Source organism: Typopeltis vanoorti, chromosome 10 (genome assembly GCF_054136105.1).
Source record: "Typopeltis vanoorti isolate ZY-2024b chromosome 10, IOZ_Tvanoo_1.0, whole genome shotgun sequence".
Lineage (NCBI taxonomy): Eukaryota > Metazoa > Arthropoda > Arachnida > Uropygi > Thelyphonidae > Typopeltis > Typopeltis vanoorti.
The window spans coordinates 125,996,383-126,024,086 of NC_143558.1; the positions used below are offsets into that span (position 1 = coordinate 125,996,383).

The window sequence follows — 27,704 nt, forward strand, 5'->3', positions numbered from 1 at the left end:
GTGGTAGGTAAAGTAGCCAGCATGTTGCCCAGGTATGATCGTGATGAGTTGAGAAGGTGAGCAAAGATTATGAATGGTATGCTAGCAGTGTTGTGAGAGGAGAAGGGGGTTTATTTTGTGAATGTGTGGGATGAGTTTAAGGGTGGATAGAGCTGTATAAAAGAGAGGGGCTACATTTGAATGGATTTGGTGAGTTCTGTTGGAGACTCTGCTGCTGCAAGAGAGAGAATGACTGAAGCCAATGTAAGACCTGAGAAAGCAAGAAGTGCTGTTGAAGAGCAGGGGAGTAAGATAATCAAATTTGTGAATGGAGAGGTTAGTGGTGCGAGTGAGGAGAATAAGAGAGAAGGAACACAGAGTGGACAAGGAATTGGTGGAGGTCAGTGTGGACAGGAGGTCACTTCATGAAAAGTGTAAATAGTGGTTTCAGGAGTAGATGTGTGAGTGCACAAGAAATGATTAAGACAATCAAATATGTGGAGATGACATTTAGGTCTAGGGAGGAGATATGATATTAGTGATGATAGACAGGAATGGACAGGGAGAGTGTAGAGGAGTTATGTCTGAGAAATGGGGTTAGTGGGACTTGTTATAGAAATAGGTGTATGTTTACAAATGCTGGAAGTATTCGAAACAAGGAGAATGAAATTATAGTGTTGATAGAGTTCATTCGGCAAAAAATTGTTGATATAAATGAGACATAGATGAATGAGGATGACATTCTGACAGGAATAGAAATGGAGGGATATGTAGTGTGTTTTGTGAAGACAGACAAAGCAAAAAAAGGAAGGAGAAATGTTATAGATGATGGCAGAGGAGTTGTGTCCATCTAGGGTGGAGATGCAAGGAGCAAATACTGACAGTGGTTTTCAAGCAGTATGGTGTAAAGTGGAGGTTGACAGGATGAAATGTTTAGGGTGTTGCTATAGACCTGGCAATGTAGAATGCAGTGAGAGGGAAATTTTTAGAAAAATTGGTCTGGCTAATAAGAAAAGGGTGATCAGTATGGACAATTTCAATTATGGTAATATAAACTGGAATTAAGAGATGCAATCAGGAACCAAAGACCATGAATTTCTTGAGTTTTTAAGGGATAACTACCTTAAGCAGTACGTCTTCAATTTGATTATCTCACCAGAAGATGTTGATAGAGTTCATTCTAGAGTGTCACATCACTCTCAAGTAATCTCTTCATGGTTACATGAAGAGATTACTTTGGTGGTGGTGGCCAGCCATATCAGGACTTTTGTGAGAAAGAGTTATATGTGGAACTGTAAGGCAGGTGATTATGGGGACAGCTTGCAGCTATATCATGGAATGAGGAACTGTATGGGGAGGAAATCAATGTAGCTCGGACTCTGCTCAGGAATTATCTAGCAGGGGCAGTAACTGAGTGTATTCTAAAGGTCAAGAAATTAAAAATAAGGTAATTGTAAAATGGATTACTCAAGTGGTGAAGCATGCAATCTGGATCAGTGGAGATAATCAGTTACGTGAGGAGTACAAAGACCAAGCAAGAAAGGCGACTCGCTTAATAAGGGTAGCGAAAGTGCAGTATGAGCAGCAGTTAGAAATGATGTGAAAAGAAATCTTAAGAAGTGTTTTCGATATGTGGCCAGTAGAAAGAGGAATGATTATGGGAGGATAAAGTTGATCAGTGATAATGGAAGAATGATAAACACGGAGGAGGATATGATAGAGGTGTTAAATAAGCAGTTCATTAAAGTATTCCATTCTTGTGATTGTCATGATGCAGAACTTGAGAGCAGTGGGAATGGGGGAGAGGAAACACTGATGGTGAGTGAGCAGGAGGTATATGAGGAATTGAGTAAACTTGATGTAAACCAGGCCATGAGACTTGATAGTATATCATAGCGTGTCTTGAGGGAATGTTCCAAGTTAACAACAGCTTTAACGTTTTTTTCATAAAGGAGGTGTAAGACTCATCAAGGCAGATGGGAATGTTCTTTCAGCAACTTTATCCAAGTACTTCTTGGTCTGCCTCTAGGTCTTTTACCTTCTATATATCCATTCAGAGCTAAATATGGCAATCTATGAGGGGCCACTCTCTGAATGTGACCAAACCATCTCAACTGATGCTTAATGGTTGTATCTATTATATCATCTGGGAAGTTTAAATCTATTCTGACTTGATCATTGGTCTTGTGTTGCATCCAGTGGTTGTTGTTGATTTTTCTGAGGCATTTCATTTCAAATTCTTGAAGTTTCTTGATTGGTTGTTGAGTTAATCTCCAGACCTCTGAAGCACAGGTAGCCAAGGGGGTGATAATTGTTTTATATAATTTTAGTTTTAGACGTGTTGGTATTTTTTTATTTTTCGATATTTTATTTAGTTTATTCATACTGGTCCAACCAAGGTTTAGCCTGTGTTTTACTGTTTCCATGTTGTTGAGGTTACTGGAACTGAGACTACCAAGATAAACATACTTATTAACTTGTTCCAGCAGATGATTTTCGAGATTTATAGAAATATTTTCTTCTTCTCTACCTATCTTCATTATTTTGGTTTTATGAAGATTTATTTTTATACCATAGGTTTTACAGGTGTCATTTAAGATATTAATAGTTTTTTCTAACTGTGGTTTGGAATCTGCTAGGATAATGATATCATCAGCGTATTTGATGTGATTCATATTGGTGCCATTGATTTTTACACCTGCTTCATCAGCTATGGTTTTACGGACTTCTTCTAGGAAGATGATAAAGAGTTGAGGTGAAAGAAGGCAACCCTGCATTACACCTTTCTCAACTTTGAAATCCTTAGTTTTAATATTGTTCATTTTAACAAAAGTTTTAGTGTCTCCATAATAATTTGTAATAAATGTTAAAATATCTGAATCCATTCTTACATTTTTTAAAATGGTGATCAATTTGTTTCTATTAACTGAATCAATGGCTTGCTTAAAATCTATAACACAACAGTACATGGGCAGGTTGTATTCCCAATATTTTTCTGCTATATTATTAATGGTGAAGATGTGGTCTATAGTGAATCTATGTGGCCTGAATCCTGCTTGATTTTCTTAATGATTTTTTTCTGTAAGCACCTGTGTTCTCTTTTGAATAATTTGGATGAATGGTTTATAGCCAGGGCCGGCGGAAGCAGGCATGCAGAGCATGCGGGCACCACTACGAAGGGGGTGCTGCCACCGGGGCACGGCTCAAAAGTTCATTTTTAAGAAACAGAATTTTTATCATAAAAACAAAAAATTCTTAAAATGATTATATTGAACTAAATAAGGCTGGATACACCAAATAAAAATTTTAAAAAATTGTATATTGCCGCAACTTTGATCAGCCGGCTGTTTACAATTTTGCAGTGAGAGCAGGCTAAATGCTTGCCTGCAGATTGTTGTGTCTACTGCAGTCTTTTCGAATTTTCGTACAAAACATTTGTTGCTAGTTAACCAGTCATATGGTACGCATCTCAGTAGGCTACCGACAGTAGGGCAGTGCGGCTATTATTTCGTCTCTGTGTAATAATTTCTTGTGGGTATAAAATAGAAATGGAATCAAAAATTAAAAAAAAAGTTATTTGGTGCACAAAATCGTAGGCATCATGCTGCGAAAGAAGCAGATATTAAGAAACAAACTGGGGCTCTTAATAAATTTGTTAAAATATGAAAATATTCTGATGCAGATTGTAACCAACTCGATACATCAGAAATCAAAGTTAAAGAACCGTGCACATCATCCAGTTTGCATGAAAGTACTATTGCAACCATTGAACAAGATAACAAGACACATGATTTAAGTGAAAAACAGTTAGGAGAAGATTCAGTTGTAGTTGACCACGAAACTAACACATTGTTAGTCTCTGTAAATTTAGAAGAACCAGGTGAATGGGGAAATATTGATGAAAAATTATGAGTTGTTTTAATTGAAATGGGGCCTGTTCAAAAGAAAAATATAATATATCCCAGAGATACATATGGTTGTAAATTTGGCGACACGTATTATAATAAAAAAATGGAAAACGGGGAGCCATGTGCCAAGAACATGGCTCATTTATTCCGAAACTTTAAATTCTGTTTTTTGCTTTTGTTGCAAACTTTTCACACCTACTGAATCAAGTAGTCTTGTAGAAGGTTATAACGATTGGAAAAATATAAGTACAACTTTGCATAGACATGAGACTAGTTTAACTCACATGAAAAATTTCTTAAAATGGAAGGAACTTGATAAAAATTTAAAAAATAAAACTACTATTGATTGCCAGACCCAAAGCATGTATAGTTTGATCCCGTTATGGAAAATCATGTTGAAAAGGCCCTACAACGAAACAGTAGAGTACATTATTTGAGTAAAGACAGTCAAAATGAAATATTGGGAACTTTAAGTAACGCAATCAGGGATACAATTTTATTATCAATTCGAAAATCTAAATACTGTATTATTCCATAATTTCAGACTGCACACCTGATGCAAGTAAAACAGAACAAATGACCATTATTATTCGCTTTGTTTCTTGTGACAATGGAATTGTCAAGATCAGGGAAAACTTTTTAGGTTTTGCATATATATCAGATTCCACAGGACATGGTTTATGTGCAACAATAATGGAACAACTGGAAAAACGGAACATTCCCATTGAAGACATGTGAGGTCAAGGGTATGAGAATAGGCAAATATGAAAGGGAAAAAATATGGGCTCCAAAATTTGCTTTTGAACAAAAATCCTCGAGCTTTTTACGTGCCATGTGCTGCTCATACTCTAACTTTAATCATTAACGATGCATTAATAATATTTTTTGCAATTATTCAAGAAATATACAATTTCTTTTCATTCTCTTACAAACATTCGGCAATCCTTTTAAAGTTCATAAAAAATTTAACATTCAAACAGCCATCAGAAACGCGATGGGAAAGTAAAATTAATGCAATCTGCCCTCTACGATATCAGTTAGGAGAAATTTATGATGCACTTTTTGAAATTTTAAATAATGAAAATTTTAATAAAGAAACTTGGCATGAAGCACAAACATTATATGCTAAAATAAAGGAGTACAAATTTATTTGCTCTCTTATAACTTGGCATGATTTACTTAACAGAATAAACCCTGTGAGTAAAATGCTTCAAGACAAAAATATGAACATTACACTTGCTTTAGAATCTATCGAAAACTTAAAAATATTCTTACAAGAGTATCGATCAGATACAAATTTTAAAGAAGTTCTAAAAACAGCAAAAGAACTGAGTGAAGAGGTGGATGGAGAACAAGAATTTAAAACTGGTACAGAAGTTCGACGATGAAAGAAGACACGACAATTTGACTACGAGCATCATGACGAAACGCCACAATCACCAGAAGATAAATTTAGAGTGAATGTGTTTTATACACTTCTAGACATTGCAATGTGTTCGTTAATAGAACGTTTTGAACAACTAAAAACATATTATGATAATTTCAATTTCTTGTATAGATTACTACAAATTAATAATGAAGAATTATGAAAAAATTGTGACGATTTAGAGATTCTCTTGAAGGACGGCGACAATAAAGATGTAAATGCAATAGAACTATATGACGAGTTATGTACTTTCTGGGTTATTTTTCGGAAGGATAATTAAAATATTCAAAAGCCCTTTCGAAATTCTTAATTTTATCGTGTTCAATAATTTATCTTTCCCTAACTTTTCAATTGCTTTAATAATACTATTAACCTTACTTGTTAGTGTAGCGAGCGGTGAACGTTCCTTTTCCAAGTTGAAATTGATTAAAACCTACTTAAGAACAAGTATGTCACAAAAAAGGCTTGTTAGTTTGGCGTTAATAGCTATTGAAAATGATATGTGCGGAATTAGATGTTAAGACTATTATTTCTAATTTTGTGAATATGAAATCAAAAACCTTAAAATTTTAATTTAAAAAATTTCAAGTATGTTTATGTAATTTAATTTATTTTCTATTATTCTGTAAAGATGTCATTTTTTGAATACTTATATTAAATGTTCTAATTATTTCTGAATTCTTTTCTTATTTTCTCATCTATCTTGAGTTTCTTTTATTTTTCTTAAAGATAGTTCCACTAATAAAAATTATTACAAGTTACTAAGAATTTAGTAACTTGTAAGATGCAAGAATTTTTTAAACTTTAGTTCAAATAAATTTTAACTTTAATTAAAATTCATTTTAATTTTGTTAGCGATTGAGGTTGGTGAGAAGGCTATAATCCCTGTATCATTATATTCAACGATTAAAGTTAAGTGGCGATATCAAAATTTGCTTTAACTTTTGAGAATTTTTTGAATATTCGGGTTTTTAATGATTATCCTGCCTAGTCAACATCCCCAGTTCGTTACATTTAGCGAACCAATGTGTGGCTGTTCTGTCAAAATTTATTTAAGAAATTTCAAATAATTTAAATTTTTATTATTGTAAAAGAACCACACATGCCCGGATCGTTACAGGGGTGCTTAGATAGAAATTACATGCGTGTGGCAAAGACCCTAGCACCGGTTCTGTTTATAGCTATGACTTAAGAGTGTTATGGATCTGTAATTTTCACATATTCTTTTTGTCTCCTTTTTTTTTACAGTCAGTTGGGATTACTCCAGTATAAAGAATTTGGTTAAATAATTTCATTAAGAAGTTAATGGCTTCCTTGCCATCATATTTCCATAGTTCTATAGATATTTCATCTTTACGCATAGCTATCGAGAGTTTCATTTGGTTCATCGCATTTATAATTTCTGCTGCAGTTGCAGGTGGTGCCTTTTCATATATCATCTCTTCTGTTATATTTTCCTCCTCATGTTCTTTCTGAAATAATGTTTGATAGTAGTCTTTCCAGATTACTTTAATATTTTGTATCGATCCAGTTTCTAGATTGTTTTTATCTTTCATTGTTAGTGGTTTTCTTTATATATCTTAGTTAATTCTTTTATATATAGTTTTATTGTCATTTCTTTTATTAGCTTCTTCACACAGTTTTGCTTTTTCCTCCAACGAATCATTTTTGGCAGATATGCATATTTTATCAATTTTGTTTTTAAGGTTCTTATAATGTTGTTTATTTTCTTCTGTATTTTTTATATTTAATATATGCTTTGCTGCTCATTTTTCTTCTAAAGTATTTAAAATTTCAGGGGTTATCCATTCATGATTTGGTCTTGCTGTTGTTCCAAGTATGTTTCATGCAGTATTTATAATAATTTTTTTACCTTGATTCCATGTATTTTCTATGTTATCATAGGTTAATTCTGATCTCATTTCCTATTAGTGTTTGATAGTTGTCTTGCACAAATTTCTCTTTCAGTTTTGACATGTCCATTTTGTTGATAAAAGATCGTGACTTGTGTACTTAAATTTTAGTTTTATTTTTGCAACAAGCAGTTCATGGTCAGTGTCGAAATCTGAAGTTTTTAAAGTTCTAACATTTTGAAATGATGATTTCCAGTTACTTTTGATTAAAATGTAATCAGTACAGTTCTTTGTTGTACATCTGGTGAGGTCCATGTGTATTTATGGGAAGGTCTATGGAAAAACAGGGTATTGCAGATAAATAGATTATTTGCTTTACAGAATTCTAGTATTCTTTCTCCTCTTTCATTTCTATTGTCAACTCCAAACCTGCCCATCACATCCTCCATGCCTGGGGTGAACTGCCCAATCAATTAAAATCTCCCATCACAATTAATATAGCTTTCTTGTTAGTCTTGTCTATTAAATCTTGTAACTTATCATAAAAATTTTGATTTCTTCATCTTCATGTGACTGGTCGGGGGCATAGATTTGAATAATTGTGAAGTGAACATTTTACTCTTTACCTTATAGTCTGATAGCGATCATTCTTGGGTCATGGGGTTCTATGGCCATGACTGCATTTTGTAAACTCTTATTCACTAGAATGGCAACTCCTTCTCTGTGTATATTGTCCTTTGTACCCAAGTAGAATAGTTTTCCCGAATTCAGATTTATAACTCCTTCTCCTGTCCAGCGGGTTTCAGCCACGCCCACAATGTCCCATTTAATCCTAGCAAGTTCTTTTACCATTAGGTTTGTTTTCCCAGGTTTTAGCAGTGTTCTTATATTTAATGTTAGGAGATGAGAAACTCTATTGACTGACAACATAACATAACTCTATTGACTGCTCCCTGTGATCTAGGAACAGTCGCGTCGGCTTCCTTGGATGCAGTAGCATTCTCTTGACACAGTGGAGATTCCTGATTCATAGATTTAATGGCAAAATAATGCAGCTGGCTTGCCATTCCTCAGCTGCATCCTTTGGTCCAATGGGTTGCTCCTTATTCTTTTTTCGGAGCAACCCATTGGGGTTTCCCTCATCTGCCACCCGAGGGATGCACCTGGTAGGAGTCTGGTCCCCCCCAGGGGTGATAAGACTACAGCTTTGAATTATAGACCAATCTGCTTGTCTGGAGTTCTGGTCAAGGTTTTTGGAGAAGCTAATGAGGACAAGGATTCAGAACTGGTTGGACAGCAGTAGAACTCTTTAATGGACAGCATGGGTTTGCTAAAAGAAGATAAGTGTTTTAGCAATCTGCTTATTATAACAAGGTGACTAACGGGGGTGCTTAAGGGTCAAAGCTATATAACTGAGAGGAAACTTTCACATAGCCTTTAAAGGAATGCAGAGAACCAACCAGGGCTTCTGACCTAATGTCCAATCCTCCCCTTCTCGTGGTGCACCCTGTTAGGTATCTACCTGGATACTGAACGGATGAGGATGGGCTGACGAATTGGGATTTAGCTATCCAATTGTATTCTTATTGGCTTAAACCAAAATTTTAAATGATGGTACAACATGACAGAATTTCATGCCAGCTAGCGTGTCGCCTGATTAAACAAGACCCCTGTTGTTTTCACCAGGGAACCAGAGCAAACAGCAAAAAGTCAGCTACTGGAACAAATCTTAAAACCCACCCCAACTCAACATCACCAGAGTTCAAGATCGGTACTATCAACATAAGAAGCCTGAATGGCAAATATGAAATATGAATGGCAAAGAAATGGAACTAGCTGAGGAATTGGAGAAGTACCAGATTGACATAATAGGAGTGACTGAAACAAAAAAGGCAAAAACTGGTGAGTTCTTTCTGAGCAATAAATACAAAATGTTATATTCAGGCAATGAAAATCAAAGAAAAGAAGGAGTAGACATAGTATTCAACGCCAAATACGAGGCTAATCTTCTTGAATGGCAGGCAGTCTCAAGTAGAGTGATGTGGACAAATATGAGAATAGGAAACTGGACAGTGAGACTTATTTTTGCCAATGGTCCCACAGAAGGTTCTAATAAGGGAAGTGGAGGAATGTTTTGAGGCTGAGAAAGCAACTAACACAATGAAAAGGGAAAAGTTGGTCCTTGTTGGGGATCTAAATAGCAGAGTCAGAAATTATTGTCAGACAGAAAAATATTTTGGGAAAATTTGGAGAAACGACCAAAGCTAATAATAATGGCAAATACCTGTTGGATTTCTCCTCAGGATATGGACTGGTTATTTCTGACACAATGTTCCAACATAAAAATGTGCACAAATTCACATGGAGAGAAGAGGCATGGATAAGAAAAGTCTCATTGACTATGTTTTTGTTGATAGTGATGTTTTCTTCCTAGTGCAGGACACTAGAGTATACAGAGGATTTGAAATTGGAAGTGATCACCATTTAGTCTTGGGCAGGATAAAATTGAATTTCATATTGAAAAGAATAACATGTAAGAAAGTTTTAAAGTGAATAAAAGTTGATTAGCTCTCAGTTGTGAAGTGTAGACTAAATACACAAAGATTATTGAAGAAAAAATAAAATAGTTTAAGAACAGGAACCAAACGTTGGAGATTCAATGGCAAGCCTTGAAGAAAACCCTGATTAATTCAGCCAGAGAGGCATGTGGTGAAGTTGTCTGCAAGGATAGAAAAAATCAGAACTCCATTTAACTTTCTGGACACAGAAAGTTAAAGAGGCAGTGAAGGAAAAGAAAAAAGCATATCAAAAGTTCCTGGCAAATAAGCTAGCTTGTGGTCTTAGAGAATACAGAGACAAATGTAAGAAAGCTAAACACTGTGTAAAATTGGCTACACAAAAGTCATAGGAGGATTTTGTCTTAAAATTTTAGTCTCAAGAAGGTGGCAAGATATTCTGGAGGTTGCCGAAGAAGCTCAGAAATGGAAGAAAGAGTACTGTAAAAGGAATTACAGATGATGAAGGTGACATGAAAACAGCAGAAAAAGATATCCTTGAAATATGGAGTAATTACATCGAAAAATTGCTAAATGAAACAAGCAGTGATGACAGCACAGTGGTAAAAAACACTGACCACGCATGTCAGTGTTTTTTACCTGTATAGTCAGGAATATATATATATACAGTCATACCTGTTTATATATATATTCGCTACCCTGACTTATGCGAATCCGGAGTTATGCGGTTTCTTATATGTAGGTATTCCCGTCCCGCTTCACTCCTCACCAACCACTAATCGTATCTTTCAGGCACTGGCCGCATTCGCCAGTGTGGCACATGCTGTGAACAAGCACTGATGTGTTTCGCGCGGTCTCCATTCATACAGATCTTTATAGTCTACAAACCTTGCGATTGTTTAATGTTATGTTCTTGATAAAAATTTTATCACATAAAAAATAATAATGTTATCCAAATGAAGCAAGTCCGATTCTTCTACATCTAGCTAGAAAAGAAAAACATTGACTTTGGAAACAAAACTCAACATTATTAAGGATTTCGAAGGAGGAATGAAAATTTGTGAGCTACCAAAGAAGTACGATCAACAGGAATCCACAGTAAGAACAATCATAAAAGAAAGGTTTACAGATTTTGGAGGACGTAGATTCTAACGAGGAACGAACTGTAGCCACAAGGCAAAAGGCAAGGAATAAAAAAATCATTAGCTTGCTATGAAGAAATTTTGTGTGACAAGAAAAAGACATTATGCCGTCAGACGAATCTATTAGATTTTATGAAACCATCGACATGAAATAACTTTTTTTATGTACGAAAAACTACAATTATGATTATATTTATTAAAAAATATAGGTGTTTTTGTAAACCTTTGGTCCCAATTGTATGTTTGTATATATAAATTACATGCAAAATTATACCCTGAGTTACACAAATTCTACTTATGCGCTTTTTGTTAGTCTCATCTATCGCGTAACTTCGGGCTTTTACTGTATATACTTGAAGTAGAAAAAGCCATCAAAAGCCTGAAATGTGGAAAGGCAGCTGGAATAGATGATATTCAACCAGAAATGCTCAAGTATGGAGGTTTAAAAGTCTTACAGTGGCTGCATTGCATAGTTCAGAAGGCCTGGACAGAGGGACGAATTCCAGATGAGTGGAGTAGAGCTCTCATAGTACTCATATATATATAAAAAAAAAAGGAAATAAAACTGAATGTGAGAATTACAGAGGTATTTCATTACTGAGTGTTCCTGGTAAGATTCCCTGACCAAGATATATGCAAGCATATCTTACCAGGAATACTTTTGAGAAACAGTTGAGAAGGATTGTGGAAGAGAAGCTTGGTGAAGAACAAGCGATTCAGGTGAAATAGAGACTGTCAGGATCAGATTTACACTTTATGACGGATACTTAAGAAATTATGGGAATATAACAAGGATTTGTATTTAAGTTTTGTCGATCTGGAAAAGGTATATGACAAGGTGCCAAGAGAGAAGTTATTCAAAATGCTACAGTCATATGGTGTTAATTAGACATTATATCAAGCAATACTTAGTCTTTATTTGGATTGTAAGTCAGCAGTTAGAATTAAAGAAAGTATAGGAAGGTGGTTTAATGTTAAATCTGGTGTCAGACAAGGATGTACATTATTCCCTCTGTTATTCATTATCTATATGGATCACATTATGAAGGAAAGTGGTATTATACCTGATATCAAAATTGGAAATGCTAATCTCTAATGAATGAGAAAGATTAGGGGCATGAACAGATGGCATCAATGGCAATATCATATTAAAAATGAGGATATTAGGAAAGAACTTGTCAGCATCCAGAAATGCATTAGCACAGCTAATCTCAGGTGGTATGGTCAATTAAACAGAATGGGAGAGGAAATATTAGTAAAACAAGTGTTCTCTAGCAGGAAAAGACCCAGATATAGGTGAATTGATACAGTAAAAAGTGCCTTAGAAGACAGAAATGTAAGACCTGATAAAATTGGAGTCTTGACAGGTAACAGACTGATTTGGAGGAAAATTATAGATAGGAAGTTAGTAATGATGTAAATTTTTCTTATAGTATACTATCATATCCTGTACACCCCTTGAGGGTATATATATCAGGAATTTGATGATGGTGGTGGTGACTAATACATTAGACAAGGGGGGAATGCATATAAATATTTAGATTTTGCAAAGGCTTTCAATAATCCGCAAGGGCTCACTTTAGTGTGTACGGGCATGGCAAACCCGAGGGACCTGATGCTTGACCATGCCTTACTTCATGTAATATATATCTGTTATATTATTCTGTAGACTGGTCCCTCCTCTTCTTTCTTTGCTTCTTTCTCCTCTCCTTGCTCCTTCCCCCTGATGCTATTAGAGTATTCGAGGGCTAGGGGTGAGTCTTTCCTATCTTGCTAAGTCATTTCGTCTTATGCAGCCAGCGAAGGAGGCAAGCTAACCTCAATAGGTGCCGGTCCCAAGCCCGGATAAATGCGAGGATTGATGTCAGGAAGGGCATCCGGTCGGAAAACTTCAATGCCAACTCAAACTATGATTATGAGTCGAAGAGAAAATGATATAAGGGCTAGGGCGTACCCCTTAAGCGATGCGCAGCCACATCGCCCTACAGCTGTGAGAAGTGGACGAGGGCTACCGCATCAAGGGTGGGTGCGGTTAAAGAAGCAAGCCCAGCAGGTGGAGAGGATGTTGCGAGTGGGAACACTGAATGTTGGAAGCATGACTGGAAGGGGAAGAGAGGTGGCAAACATGATGAGGAAGAGGAAGTTGGACATTTTATGTGTGCAGGAGACAAGGTGGAAAGGGGGAAAGGCAAAGGAACTGGGAGATGGATATAAATTGTTCTACTCTGGAGCGAATAACGAGGGAAGAAATGGTGTGTGGTAGAATGAAGGGTGAAGTACTGGACGTGGGTAGAAGGAACGACAGGATCATGCGAATGAAACTGGGTCTTGGAGAAGAGCGGGTGGTCGTATTATGTGTATATGCCCCGCAAGTTGGTTGTACAGCAGAGGAAAAAGATGAGTTCTGGAACATGTTAGATGAAGAAATGAGGGAATTGGAAGAAAATGAGATGGTGATTGTCGGAGGAGACTTGAACGGGCACATAGGAAGACAGAATAGAGACTGTGAAAGGGTGCATGGTGGCCACGGAGTGGGAATGATGAACCAGGAAGGAGAGAGGGTTGTGGACTTTGCAGTAGCGTTTGATCTGGCAATTGTGAACTCGTTTTTCTTCAAGAGGGAAGAACATTTGATAACATTTAGAAGTGGTAACAACAGCTCACAAATTGACTACATTTTGACTAGAAGAAAACATCTTAAGGTTGTGACAAATTGTAAAGTAATTCCAACAGATCAAGTAGCACAACAACACCGACTGCTGTGCGCAGACTTTAAAATAAGATCGAAGATAAGAACTTCCGGTTGCCATGGGATGAAGACAATTAAGTGGTTTCGCTTAAAAGAGGAGAGTGTGAGGAATCGTTTTAGGGAGAGAGTGTTAGGGAGGATTTCGGATGGACTGGAAAGTGTACAAGATTGGTGGAAACATAATTCAAAAGTAATCCTGAGCTGTGCAGTCGAGGTGCTTGGTGAGACATCTGGAAAGATTAGAGAGCGTGGAATAATGATGTACAAGTGGCAGTGACAGCTAAGAGGAAGGCAAAGCAGAAGTGGGATGAGTCAAGAGTGGAAGAGGACAGAGAGGTGTACAAAGAAAGAAAGCAAGAAGCCAAGAGAGTTGTGGCACAGGCGAAGGCCATGGCATATCAAGATCTGTATGATCAATTAGAAACAAAGGAAGGACAGAGAAAAATTTACCAACTAGCGAAATGTAGAAATAAAGCAGCTAAGGACATCTTACATGTGAAGCAGATCAAAGATGCTGAAGGAAGAGTATTATGGAGGGATGTGGACATAAGAAACAGATGGAAAATATACTTTGAAGGACTTTTGAATGAGGAAAATGCAAGGACTCACAGAAGAGATGGGCAGCCTTCTGAGGGGATGGTGCAGAACATCAGTAGAATGGAAGTGACGGAGGCCATGAAGAGGATGAGGAATGGAAAAGCGGTGGGCCCCGACAAAATTCCAGTGGAGGCATGGAAGGCACTGGGGGAAGAGGAAATTGACCTGCTGTGGGACCGGTTCATGAAAGTTTGCCAACAGGAAAATATACCTGAGGAATGGAGGGAGAGTACTCTTGTTCCCATCTACAAGGGTAAAGGAGATGCACAAGACTGTAAAAATTACAGAGGAATAAATTTGATGTCCCACACAATGAAGATCCTAGAAAGGGTTCTTGATGGTAGATTGAGGGAGGAGGTGGAGATTGCAAAGGAACAATTTGGCTTCATGCCTGGTAGATCAACAACAGATGCTATCTTTGGGTTACGACAGATGATGGAAAAATATCGAGAGAAACAAAGGGAGCTACATCTGGTATTTATTGATCTGGAGAAAGCATACGATAGAGTGCCAAGGCAAGAAGTCTGAAGGTGTCTGAGGGAGAAGAAGGTGCCGGAGAAATATGTCAGGTTGGTGCAGGAAATGTACAGAAATGTGAAGACAGGTGCTCGGACCTGTTTGGGACAGACAGAAAGTTTTCAAGTAACAGTTGGCTTGCATCAAGGGTCAGCATTAAGTCCGTTTCTGTTTAATATTGTGATGGAGGTGGTAACAGAGGAGGTGAGAGAAGATGCACCTTGGACAACGTTGTATGCAGATGACATCTTGCTGTGTGTAGATTCAAGAGAAGAAGCAGAAACTAAAATGGAAAGATGGAGAAAAGTACTGGAAGAGAGAGGTATGAGACTGAGCAGAAGTAAGACAGAGTATATGTGTTGCGCAGTGGGCGGTGGCCAGGAGACAGATCTGGAGCTGGAAGGAAATGTCATCAGGAAGGTGAGAGACTTTAGATACTTAGGTTCAACAGTGGAAGAAGATGGAGGAGCTGAGAAGGAAGTGGGATGCAGGATACAAGCAGGTTGGAGGAACTGGAGGGAGATGGCTGGAGTGTTATGCGATAAGAGGGTGCCGATCAATCTGAAAGGCAAAATTTATAGGACAGTAGTTAGGCCAGCTATGACATATGCTATAGAAACTGTGGCCCTGAGGAAAAATAACATCAGCAGGATGGAAGGCAAAGATGAGAATGTTTAGGTGGATGTGCGGTGTGACCAGAAAAGATCATCTGAGAAATGACTATGTCAGGGGAACAGTGAAAGTTACGAACTTAGGAGCGAAAATACAGGAGGCAAGGTTGAGATGGTTTGGTCATGTGATGGGGGGGGGACGAATATGTGGGAAGAAGGGTCATGCAGATGGATGTGCAAGGAAGGCGGAAGCGTGGGCGGCTGAAGAAGAGATGGAGGGAGCTGGTAGAAGAGGACTTGAAAATGAAGAACTTGGATGTGGTGACAGCCCAAGACAGGAAGGTGTGGAGGAGACTCATAACAAACAGTGACCCCACTTAAGTGGGAGAAGCTGTAGAAGAAGAAAGGCTTTCAATAAATTGCCACATAACAAACTAGTAGTTAGAACAGATGAGGTTGGATAGTAGATTAGTGCATTGGCTGTCTGATCCTTCCAGGTTGTGTATGGGGGGAGTGATATCCCAGAAGAGTCACTAAAGTCACCAGTGTCATGCTCCAGGGATCTGTTTTTGGGCAATTGTTATTTAATTTGTATGCAAATGACATTGGAAAGGACTTAAATGGTGTTATGCAGTTATTTGCAGATGATGCAAAGTTGGGGAGAGTTATGAGAAATAGAGCAGATGTTATAGCTTTGCAAGAACATCTAAATAAATTGTCTGAATGGGGGAATATGTGGGGTATCAATTTAATGTTGCTAAGTGTAATTTTAAAATTTGGGAAGCAAAGATGGGATGCAGGGAGTATTGGTGGGGATATTTTAGAAGATTTGGAGGAGATGAAAGATTTGGGAGTTATGATGGATAGGGAGTTGAAATTTCATGAACGTTATGCTAAAATTGTGAGGCCAACACAGCAGATTATGGGAATGATGTGGAGAACTGATGTGTAGAAGTAAGGATATTTTGCCATTTTACACCACTTTGATCAGGCCTCATATGGATTCATGTGCATATATTTGATCGCCTGGTTTTCAAAGGGATGATGAGATGTTGGAGAGGATTTAGAGATGATTGACTAAGCTGGTTTCTGGAATGTGGAGTATGAGGTTAGATACTGAGAATGTAAATTACAGAGTGTAGGGGATAGAAGAAAGAGTGGAGATATGATTGAAGCATATAAGTTGATAAGTGGTAATTACCAGATTAGCATGAATGAGATTTTTCATAGAATATCTGGAGACATGTGGAGAACGAGCGTTCATCCCTGGAAGACTGTGTAAGAGGGTGTGAGACTAATCGTGGAAGGTCCCACTCTCACATGCACTGCTCATCGTATCTTGACACCATGGCAGTCTGTTGTTGATGATGATAATAATAATAATATATATTAAAAAATCATTCTCATTTCATTTGCTTTGAAATCAATATTTAATTTATTCCTGATGAAGCATGCCATAGTGCACTGGAAAAGAAATGAATGAACAAATAATTTTCCTTCATACTTAAAATGTGGTAATATTGGATTCATCACAGTCTTTCATGCTTTTTTTTACCACTTTTGTAGTAGAATGTTCAGTGAACCTCGTTGCTGCTACTGCTTCAATTATCCATAGCCTTATCTCATGGGATTTTCCAAAATATGATATACTGCTTGTAATCTCTTCAGTCCAAAATTATAACCTTATTTTGTGTTATTTTCCACCAGCTGTTATCCATATACTCACAGGATTGGTATCTTCATATCCTTTAAACATGTCTGTTAGTTTCAGTTACTGTAGTCCTTCTGAGCTTTGGTTCATCAGTAAACAATTGGAATATTTATTCACCATTCTCAATGTCATTAATATACAAATTTAAAATGAATTGGGCAAGTGCAGTGCTCTGTGACACACAGCATGCCTTCTGCATTCTCTTAGACTTATACATGATATCTGTCTTTCAGTCATTCTCTTATTGACATCAACTTCATTTCTTTTAGGATGCGTGAGGAGTGTTTGCCAGGAGGAATGATAGAAAGTGTGTCTATGGCAATTAAGAGAGGTGAAAGGATGGATGAGATGATTGTGATGGAAGAAACAAATGACTCGAGTGGTAAAGTAAGTCGGGCAGCGAGAGATATGAGATTTTTGCTTGAGGCTGTATGGAAGAAGACAGAGAGAGAGGAAGGTTAGTGTGCGTGTTGCCTAGGTATGATAATGACGAGCTGAGCAAAACAGCAGTAATATTGAATGACATAATAGCTAGAATGTGTGACAAGAGAGGACTTGAATATGTGGATGCTTGGAGTGCATTTGAGGACAGAGAAGAATTGTATGCGAGAGACCATTACATTTGAATGAGGAAGGATGTAGGCATCTGGAGAAATTGCTGTTCTGAATGAGTCACTGTGTCCCAGGGAGGATGGTAGCAGGGGTGGTCTATTGTGGGATTGGCTACTTCGGAGAAGGGGGACGACATCAAGTAACACTGAACCCAGTGGAGTCTAGAGGGGATAATGCTGGGTATAGAAATAACGGCATTTATATGCTTTACACTAATGTCAGGAGTATTCAGAATAAGGGAGAGGAATTGGTGGCGCAGATAGCATCAGCCAGGCCAAACATTATTGGGATCACTGAGATGTGGTTGACAGAAGAGGATATAATAACAGGAATAGAAGTCTCTGGGTACAGCATTTTTCGGCAGGATAGGAAGGGAAAGCATGGTGGTGGAGCACTGATGATAAGTGACAACCTATGTCCTCTAAGAGTGGAGGCTTCAGAAAGCAGTGACTCTAATGATTTTGAAAGCATATGGTGTGAGGTAGAGGTGGGGTGTTGTTACAGACCCAGGAGCACAGAGGGTGGGGACCAGGAGATGTTTAGACGGTTGCGTTTGGCAAGTGCAAGAAGAATGATTTTTATGGGAGATTTTAACTACAGTAGTATAAATTGGGGAGAAGAAGATGCATATAGCAATAAGGGAATGGAATTTCAAGAATTCTTGAGGGACAAATATCTTAGGCAACATGTAATAGAGGGAACAAGAGGTTCAAGAGTTTTGGATTTGGTTATAGCATCAGAAGAGTTGATAATATCTGAGATGGCATCTCTCCCACCAGTTGGAGAGAGTGACCATATGGTTTTGACTTGGAAAATAAATAGACATGCAGGAGTATCAAAGAGATGGGAACGTATGTGGAATTATAAGGCAGGTGATTATAATAGTCTAAGACGTCAACTTGGGGAATTTTCATGGAGGGAGGAATTGGAAGGCTAGGATATCATTACTGCATGGAAAATTGTGAAAGAATATTTGTTAGCAGCAATAGTAAGTTGTATACCACGAGTGAAGAAGAGGACACAATTTGGAGTAAAGTGGATGACAAACAATATTAAACAGGAATTCCATGCCACAAAGAGGCTATGGAAGAGATATAAGGAGACAGGTGAAGAGAAGATGCATGAAGAATATAATACACAGGCCAGAAGAGTGACTAGTATGGTAAGGAAGACGAAACTGGAATATGAGAGGAGATTGGTCCTAAGATCCAAAGAAAATCCTAGAGAGTTTTTTTAGCTATGTGGCCAGTAGGAGGAAGAATGATATTGTGGGATAATAATGGGAATAGAGTGACTGATGCAGAGGACATAGTGTAATTGCTCAATGAAAACTTTATTGGAGTATTTCATCCTGGAGGAGTCAGTTTTAATACTAGAGGGATAGGGCAGGTTCGAGGTTTAGAGGTACAGGAGAAGAGTGTGTTTCAAATACTGAGTACTCTGGATGTCAGTAAAGCTGTGGGACTGGATGCTGGATGGTATTTCACCACATGTTTTGAGAGAATGTGCTAAAGAACTGACAGAGCCTGAGTTCCAGAATGGTAGGCTTGTTCTCCTTGAATTCTGATGACTCAAATTTCGAAGACTCGAAAGGGTGTTCCTCTTCTGGCACCTACGGTGTCTAGCCCCCCCGAGTTGCTGGTTCTCCTTGAATTCTGATGACTTTAATTTCGAATACTCGAAAGGCGGCACCTATGCCCCCCCCCCCCCCCCCCCCCAAGTTCCGGACCCATCCCTTCGAGGAAAGACGGCACCCATCCCTTCGAGTTCCAGCCTGGTAGGCTGGTTCTCCTGAGTTGCAAAATGTTTCAAATAACTTGAAAAAAACGTGTCTTTTAGTCTAACGTTTTTAGTCTAAAAACGTTAGACTAAAAGGCTTATCATTTTATATATATAGGGTAGATTATTACATTACACTACACTCTTGTGATATAACTGGATATTATTTATTTATTAATTTATTTGACCCTATTTTTTTACTTTTTTATTTTTATTTTATTTATTATTATTATTTTTTTTTTTTCAGATGCTCCAGAAATAAATGTCACAAAAGGTTGGATACATGCTGGAGAAGATACCAGCATAAAGTTAACATGTATTGTTAGGGGCGAACCTCTTCCAACTGTCACTTGGATTCATGGTGATAAGAAACCTCTTTATGAAACAGATTCTGTTCATTTGAAACATTTAGGCAGTATCCATACCCTGGAAATAAGAAAGTTCACTAAGGAGAATTTTGGCAAATATATATGTTTTGCTAATAATTCTCTTGGTGAATCTCAAGAAACTTTACAGGTTTCTGGTAAGTATTTGTGCTTCTTCCCAAGGCCGTACTTATGCACAGGTGCACAAGATTCTAGCTGGGGACCCAGAAAAATTAGGGCCAGATTAAGGGTTTCAAACAATGAGATTTAAAATTGAAGAATTAAATATACAAATAATTAAAATCGAACATAAACAATTATGATTGTTTTCTGTTAAATTTCCTATATCAGTATAATATATATAGCTTCTTATATATATCACTTATATAGCTCAGAAAAAGGGTGTCATCGCTTCAAGTCAATATCTAAATAGATCATATGCCATTTAAAAACAAAGAAGAATGCAAATACTATTTATTTTCGTATAATTTTTGTGCATGACCTATTTGCAGTCATTAATCTTGAAATCCTATTTTCACTTATCTATTTGTTGATTTGTCACTAAAGATACCATATCAAGACACTAATTTATTAATTTATTTAAAGCTTAATTTAACTTGATTTTTCATTTATGTATTTAAGCTAAATATACATTGTTTGAAATTTATTTTTTGCTAAATATTATATTATCTTGCTTTAATTGTTTAAGGAATTCCTATATTGCCCACATTTTTCCAGATGACTGGAGATTGAGATTTTAAAAAAATTTAAAGAAAAATTTATCTAAACTTAAAGATGAAGTCATCCAATTTCAGGAATACATAAAAGAAGAAAATATTTATAATATGGTAGACATGTACAATCTGATAAATAATGGACTCAGATTGACATTCCCTAATGTGAAAACAATACTGAAAATTTTTCTAACAATGTCCATTAGTAATTCCAGTGGAGAACATTCTTTTTTTGCTCTTAAAAGGGTGAAATATTATTTATGAAACACTTTGGATCAAGATAAAATGTGAAATTTATCACTATTATTTTATTGAAAATGATGTGAATCATTTGAATTAGGATGATATTATTGATTGTAGAAATGGTATAAAGACAGCTGTTGTGGAACATGTGGTGGAGATACTTAATGAGCAGTTCATAATGGTCATTCAATCTTGTAAATGTGACGTCAATGGAGAGATTGAGAGTAGTTGATGATGGGGTTAGGAGACACTGATTGTAAGTGAGCTACAGGTGTATGGGGAGTTGAGGAAACTAGATGTTATTAAGGCTGTGGGACTAGATAATATATCACCACGTATTCTGAAGGAATGTGCCAGGGAGTTGACACCTGCCTTGAGATATTTTTTGATAGTCTTGCACGCGGTCAAGTTCCTGAGGAGTGGAAGGAAGGCAAGATTGTGCCACTTCATAAAGGAGGTGATCTAACTCAAGTATCAAACTATAGGCCTATCTGTGTGTCAGGTGTTGTGGTTAAGTTGTTGGAGAAGCTTGTGAGAATTAGGATCCAGAGTTGGGTTGATAACAATGGTATTATCTTTGATGGACAGCATGGATTTGCTGAAGGGAGGTCATGTTTTAGTAATCTACTTACTTATTACAATAAAGTGACTGCTTCCTTGGACAGAGGAAAAGGATACACAGTAATATAGAGTACCTCATGATAGGTTGACAGTCAAACTAGAGCAGATGGAGTTGGATATTAGATTGGTGCATTGGATTGGAGACTGGCTATCTGATAGGTATCAACAAGTTGTGTATGGGGGAGCGATATCCAGGAAAAGGAAAGGAGTGCCTCAGGGGTCTGTTTTAGGGCCATTACTATTTAACTTGTATATTAATGATATTGGCGAAGATTTGGATGGAGATATTCAGTTGTTTGCAGATGATGCAAAGTTGGGATGAACCATGAAGAGTAGTGAAGATGTTGTGGCCTTACAAGAAGACTTGAATAAATTGAGTGATTGGGCAAGCAAATGGGGATGTGAGTTCAATGTTGCAAAATGTAAGCTTTTAAAATTTGGAAAACAAAGATGGGATGCAGAATTTATGCTTGGAGAGGATATATTGTTGGAGGTGGAAGAAATAAGAGATCTGGGGGGTGATAGTGGATAAGGATCTGAAATTTACGGGACACATAGCCAGAATTGTGAAGACAACACAAAGGCTTCTGGGAATGATGCGGAGGACACTGACGTGTAAAAGTAGGGAGATTCTTGTTTCGTTGTATAAGGCTTTGATTAGGCCACACATGGACTATTGTGCCCAGATTTGGTCACCTTGTTTTCAGAAGGATGAAGAGATGTTGGAGAGGGTCCAAAGATGACTGACTAAGGTAGTTTCTGACCTCTGGAATGTTGAGTATGAGGAAAGATTGAGAAGATGTAATTTGCAGAGTCTGGTGGACAGGAGGAAGAGGGGGAGATATGATGGAGACCTACAAGTTGGTAAGGGGTTGTTATAGGATTAATGCTGGAGAGGTTCTGCATAAAATAGTGGGAGATCAGAGGAGAACCAGAGGTCATCCCTGGAAACTGTATAAAGAGGGTGTGAGTAGGGGAGTGAGAGGCAGGTTATTTTCATGTAGAATTGTAAATAATTGGAATGCCTTGCCTGAGAGTGTGGTGTCTGCAAGGAGTTTGAGTGTATTAACGGTATGATGAGCTGTGTGTGTGATAAAAGGACCTCCCAGATGAGTCTTTGACTCCATTAGGTCTTGTGGTAGTAATAATAATAATGATAATTTATTTATTTATTTATTCATATGGAGTTTCCTCCCTTTTTTCCCCCGTCCCTATTGGGACAAGTTGAGCCCCCTCATGGGGGGGTTAAGTATTTATGGCTGTAGATCCGTGTGTTCACGAGGCCGGCTTGCTTGCTTACGGGGTGAAAAACCCCAGATAAACTGGGGGAAAAACCCTGCTGCCCAAGACTGGCTAACTTGGCTATGGCTGAGGAAGATACTTGAGCTTCTCACGTCGATGACGTGAATCAAACCTAGGACATTCCTGCCCCAGGCATATGGTTGCAAAGCGCAAAGCCACTAGGCTAACTGTGCAGACATAATAATAATAATAATACATTTGTGAAAGAGAGTTCTAGGAAAAAACATTTGTACTTACTGCTAGTTTAACATTTGTGTTTGATATGTATTGTCTTTACTTACATTTTTACATTTTTAATAAATGTAATCAAAGTTATTTTGTATGTACTGATTGTTTTTATTTGTCTTTATTCATTTTGTAAGGGGGGGGGAGCACTGTAGTTCCTTGGGCCCCAAAAAGTGTAAGTACGGTCCTGCTTCTGCCTGTAGCTATTTTGAGTAATGGTGCAAATCATTTCAGATGTATTTTATATGAGTTCTTTCCTCACCAGAATTTATTTTACATTTTAAATAAACATTTATATCGATAAAAAATCAAAATAAGTATTTATTTATATATTTAATGCTGCCTGTTCTGTTTTGGATCTCTGTGGGGGTCATGAGACTTTTCACAAGAGGTCACTTTGCAGAGCTAAAATTTATTGTACCACTTCTTAAAATTATTCACTGTTTGTACTCTATCCACCTATTCATCTAAGGTATTACATGCATTCAGCACTCTCCAGTAAGACAAACAGAACATAACAAGAAAAATATATTTAGTGAATAATGACAGTACCCTTTCATTGGAAAGACCTGGGATTGAATTTTATCTAGTATGCCAAAAACCATTATAAGACTCATCTTCGAATAATTTAATTAAACAACAGTTTAATTCTTCAACTGTTTCAGCACTGTTATAGAGACATCTTCAAGGGTGTAATAAACATACAGGCAACGCAATGTAAAGTGGAACTTTAGTTTACTGAAAGGTCATGAGTTCTAGCTCATGGAAGGGTGTGTATCCCTTTCATGTGTGCTAGTAGAAAGCCTAGGTTGTGACTTAAAATGCTTAAGAAATAATGTTTCCCATACTTTGGGTAGTTTAAAAAAACAAGAAAAAAAAACATGCTTATTTAAATTAAGTGTATTGTTGCCCCTATTTTTAGGGGCAACAATAGATTCTAAAAAAAAAATAAAAAACGGCCTCTCACATTTCAGTGTGCTGCAATGAGATGTAATGGTATTTTGAAAATTCTAGCTATTTTTTTCTGACATACCCTAAACATAAGGATTAGTGATCACATTACTATAATCTGTATATGAAGGAGATTGAAAAATGGGATGAAGTATAAGTATTTATAATTTCTTTACAAACTGAAGCAGTTAGATAGAAGGGATGATGTATATGATTAAATTCAGCTCTGACATATGTCTCACTGGAAGAGAAAATGATGGCTCTACTAGTTAGAGTTTAATAATACCATAACTGTTGGGAGCAGGTATAATGTGGAAAAGTTTGTAAATATGAAGGTTTGTAAATCCTCATAAGGATTCACAAATCCTTATGAGGCCTTGAACAGGCCTCACATGGAGGATTGTGCATATATTTGGTTTTCATGGTGATAAGAATATATTGGAAATGGTCCAGAGAAGACTGACTAACTAGTTACTGGTCTTTGGGATATGAAGAAAGATTTTAGGAATGCAGTTTGCAAAGCCTTGTGAATAGGAGGAAGAGAGAAGATATGATTGAGATATTCACATTGATAAAGGATTGTTACCAGATTAATGTGGAAGAAATTTTTCATAGACTGGGAGAATGGGGTAAAACAAGAGGACATCCCTGGAAGCTGTATAAGGAGGATGTGAGCAGGAGCATAAGGAGCAGGTTCTTTGCAATGGAGAGTGGAATGCATTACCTGATGTTCTGGTGATTGCAGATACATTGAATGAGTTTAAAGTATGGTTTAATGGGCTTTGTGTAACCTGTAGCTCTCATGATGAGTCTTTTGACTTCTTGGAGGACTGGTATTATTAATAATAATAATATATCTGCCCCCACTTCAGTAGGTTTACCGTATCCTACAAAACAAAGGATGCATTTGAAAGAGGTATTGTTAAGGTGTCTAGAAAAGCTCGACTTTTGTTAATCTCTTTTTCTATAGTAAATTAAATTCTTCTATGTTGATTTCTATGGTGAAGGTGGAACATGCCTATTATTTCTAGAAAATGATTTTCAAAACTCTCCATGAAAAATTGGCAAGGGGAGGTGAGAAGGCAGAAGTTACTGAATTAGTCTTTTATCTGTTTCTATATTTTCTTCTTTCAAGAAAAGTAACTTGCATGAACAGCAAAGAAGTATGGATCTTTGATGTCAGATGAGAAACACTTTTTTTTGAAGTGTTAAGTCCTTTATATTAATGAAGAGTGAAGCAATGTAAAAAGCTGACCATAATATTATTATTAACAGCAGGCCTCCATGTAGTCAAAAGACTCATTGCTGGAGACAAAAACTACTACATACAAAGCTCATCCATCACTCTCCATGCAAAGAACCTGCTCTTTATGTCCTTGCTCACACCCTCCTTATACAGCTTCCAGACATGTCCTCTTGTTCTATCCTCTTCTCTCATTCTATGAAAATTTATTCCATATCAACCAGGTCACAACCACTAAATGTCTCAATCATATGCCACATCCCAAAGATCATTTATAATCTTAGTTTTCTCTGGACACTTTTTAATATATTTTCATCACCATGAAAACATAAAACATGAAAAACCAAATATGTGTACAATAATTCATATAAGGCCTGATCAAGGCCTTATGCAATGGAATCAGAACCTCTTTATTTCTACAAGGTTAAGGTCCTCATCATCATTGCTATAATCTGATGTGATGTCTTCGTAACTTGTTCAGTGTGACCTCTGAACTTCAGAGATGAATGTATTGGAGTGTAGTCCCCTACACTCCAAGGTCTCTTATCTCATCAGCTTCATCCAAAATTTCCCTGCCAAGTGTATATTGCATTCCGTTATTGCCTATCAAATTTCAGGATATTACACTTTACAACATTGAATTGACATTTCCATAATGTTGCCCACTCATATAGTCTCTTCAAGTCCTCCTGTAAGGCCACAATATCTGCTTGATTCCTCATCACCCCTCCCTAATTTTGCATCATTTACAAACAGTTGTAGATGTTACCAGTTAAACTTACCCCAATTTCAATAATATACAAATTAAATAAGAGTTGTTCCTTGCAGCAGCTACTACTGACGTTCATCTTCCAGGATACTGAACCCCATACACAACTTGCTGTTACTGGTCTGAAAGCCAGTAACAATTGATAGATTGCTATACCAACTTATGGTATAGCAATCTATCAATTTATGTAAAATTAAGTATACCACTGTATATCCATCTCTCTTTCTGATACATTCATCACCTTGTTACAGTACATAAGCAAGTTGCTAAAACACGACCTCCCTCTAAAAAACGCATGCTAACAACCACAGGTAATGCTGCTGTTATCAACTGACTTTTATATCCTAGCTTTCACCAACCTCTCCATTATCTTAACTACAACTCCAGATATACAGATCAGCCTATAATTTGCTACCTTAACCTTATCACCACCTTTGTGAAGTGGAACAATTTTACCTTCCTTCTACTCCTTTGGCACTTGTGGTGTTTCTAGGTTCTTGTTAAACAAGTAAGCTAAGACTGATGCAAACTCCTTGGAATGTTCCCTTAAGATATGCGGTGATATATTATCAAGTCCTTTTGCCTCATTATCAATTCCTTTTGCCCCTCATCTAGTTTACTTAAGTCCTCATATATCTCTTGCTCACTCAACAGTACGTCTTATTTCATTCTCTACACTTGAGCATCTGATTTCATACTGAGAATGAAACACCCTGGTGATCTGCTCACTGTATACCTCAACTATGTACTCTGCAGAAGTTACCAATCTAACACTTTCGTCCATTATCATCATCTTGTTATAATCATTCTTCTTTCTGCTTGCTACATATAAAAAAAATTCACTAGGATTTTTCTTGGCCTGATTCATTTATTTCTACTCATACTGCACTTTTGATGTCCTTTCCAACTGAGTCACTCTGCTGGCCTGCTCTTTATACTCGTCAAGCAACTGCTTACTACTGCTGCTGTTCATCTTTTGCTGCCTTCAAAGTGTCTGTTTCCTTCCAAATTTCATGCTTAATCCTCTCATTCATCTATTTACCACCTAGCTTATTCAGCTTTTTGACTTTTGGAATAATTCACTTATTGATGCTATTACGTATCTCTTTGTCCGTTTCCAACCAGTGTTGATTTCTTTACCACTGAACTCATTCCATTTCATAGCTCTAACCTGTGTCCTATGCTTCTCACAATCACCAGCCTTGTAATTCCACTTATATCCTTGCTCACAGTACTCTTAATTTCATTAGCTACAACTCATGTGATCACTTCATTATTACTCTCATTAATTAGAGGGAAGTGCTAAACAACCTCAATAGGATATGAATCCTGTGATGAAATGATCAGACTTAAAACTTTCAATCCTCACATACCCTCCTTTACCTACTCCCTGTGATCTCAAAACCCAAGAAATTCATTTTCTTTATTCCTAAATGCTATCTCTTCATTCCAATTTGTACCAATCTTCATTCCAATTTGTAGATATAGAGAACTGTATTTGATCAAAATTTGATTTTAAATTAAATGTTCTTAATTTAAATTTAAATTTAAATTCTTAAATTTTCCTTGTGTTGATCTCATCATGAATGATCAGTAATTGTGTGCTTATGTGCTGGTTAGAATTCATCTCAAATTTACAGGAATCAAAATAGTACAAAGGATGAATGAAATAAGAGTTTAATATTTCTAGTATTTCATCTCTTTCACAGAGGCATCTTTAGAGATATAATAGGAATTGTACAATATATATTATAATATTGTATTCCTAAATAATCTTTTATTTTATTTATTTTTTTCTATAATGACCTCACACATGAAATGTCATAAGACTATAACACAACAGTGCCATGCG

General features: G+C 36.9%; 1 protein-coding gene across 1 annotated transcript in view; it reads left to right on the forward strand.

Annotated features, from left to right (window-relative positions):
- Nucleotides 1-228: 228 nt before the first annotated feature.
- The window catches only part of LOC150102776 (protein sax-3-like), a 137,382-nt gene continuing 109,906 nt past the window's right edge, over nucleotides 229-27,704 (forward strand). The window contains exons 1-2 of the mRNA XM_090398739.1: nucleotides 229-379; nucleotides 19,647-19,922. Of these exons, the coding sequence (XP_090254865.1) occupies nucleotides 229-379; nucleotides 19,647-19,922 (427 nt within the window). The remainder of the gene's footprint in view (nucleotides 380-19,646; nucleotides 19,923-27,704) is intronic.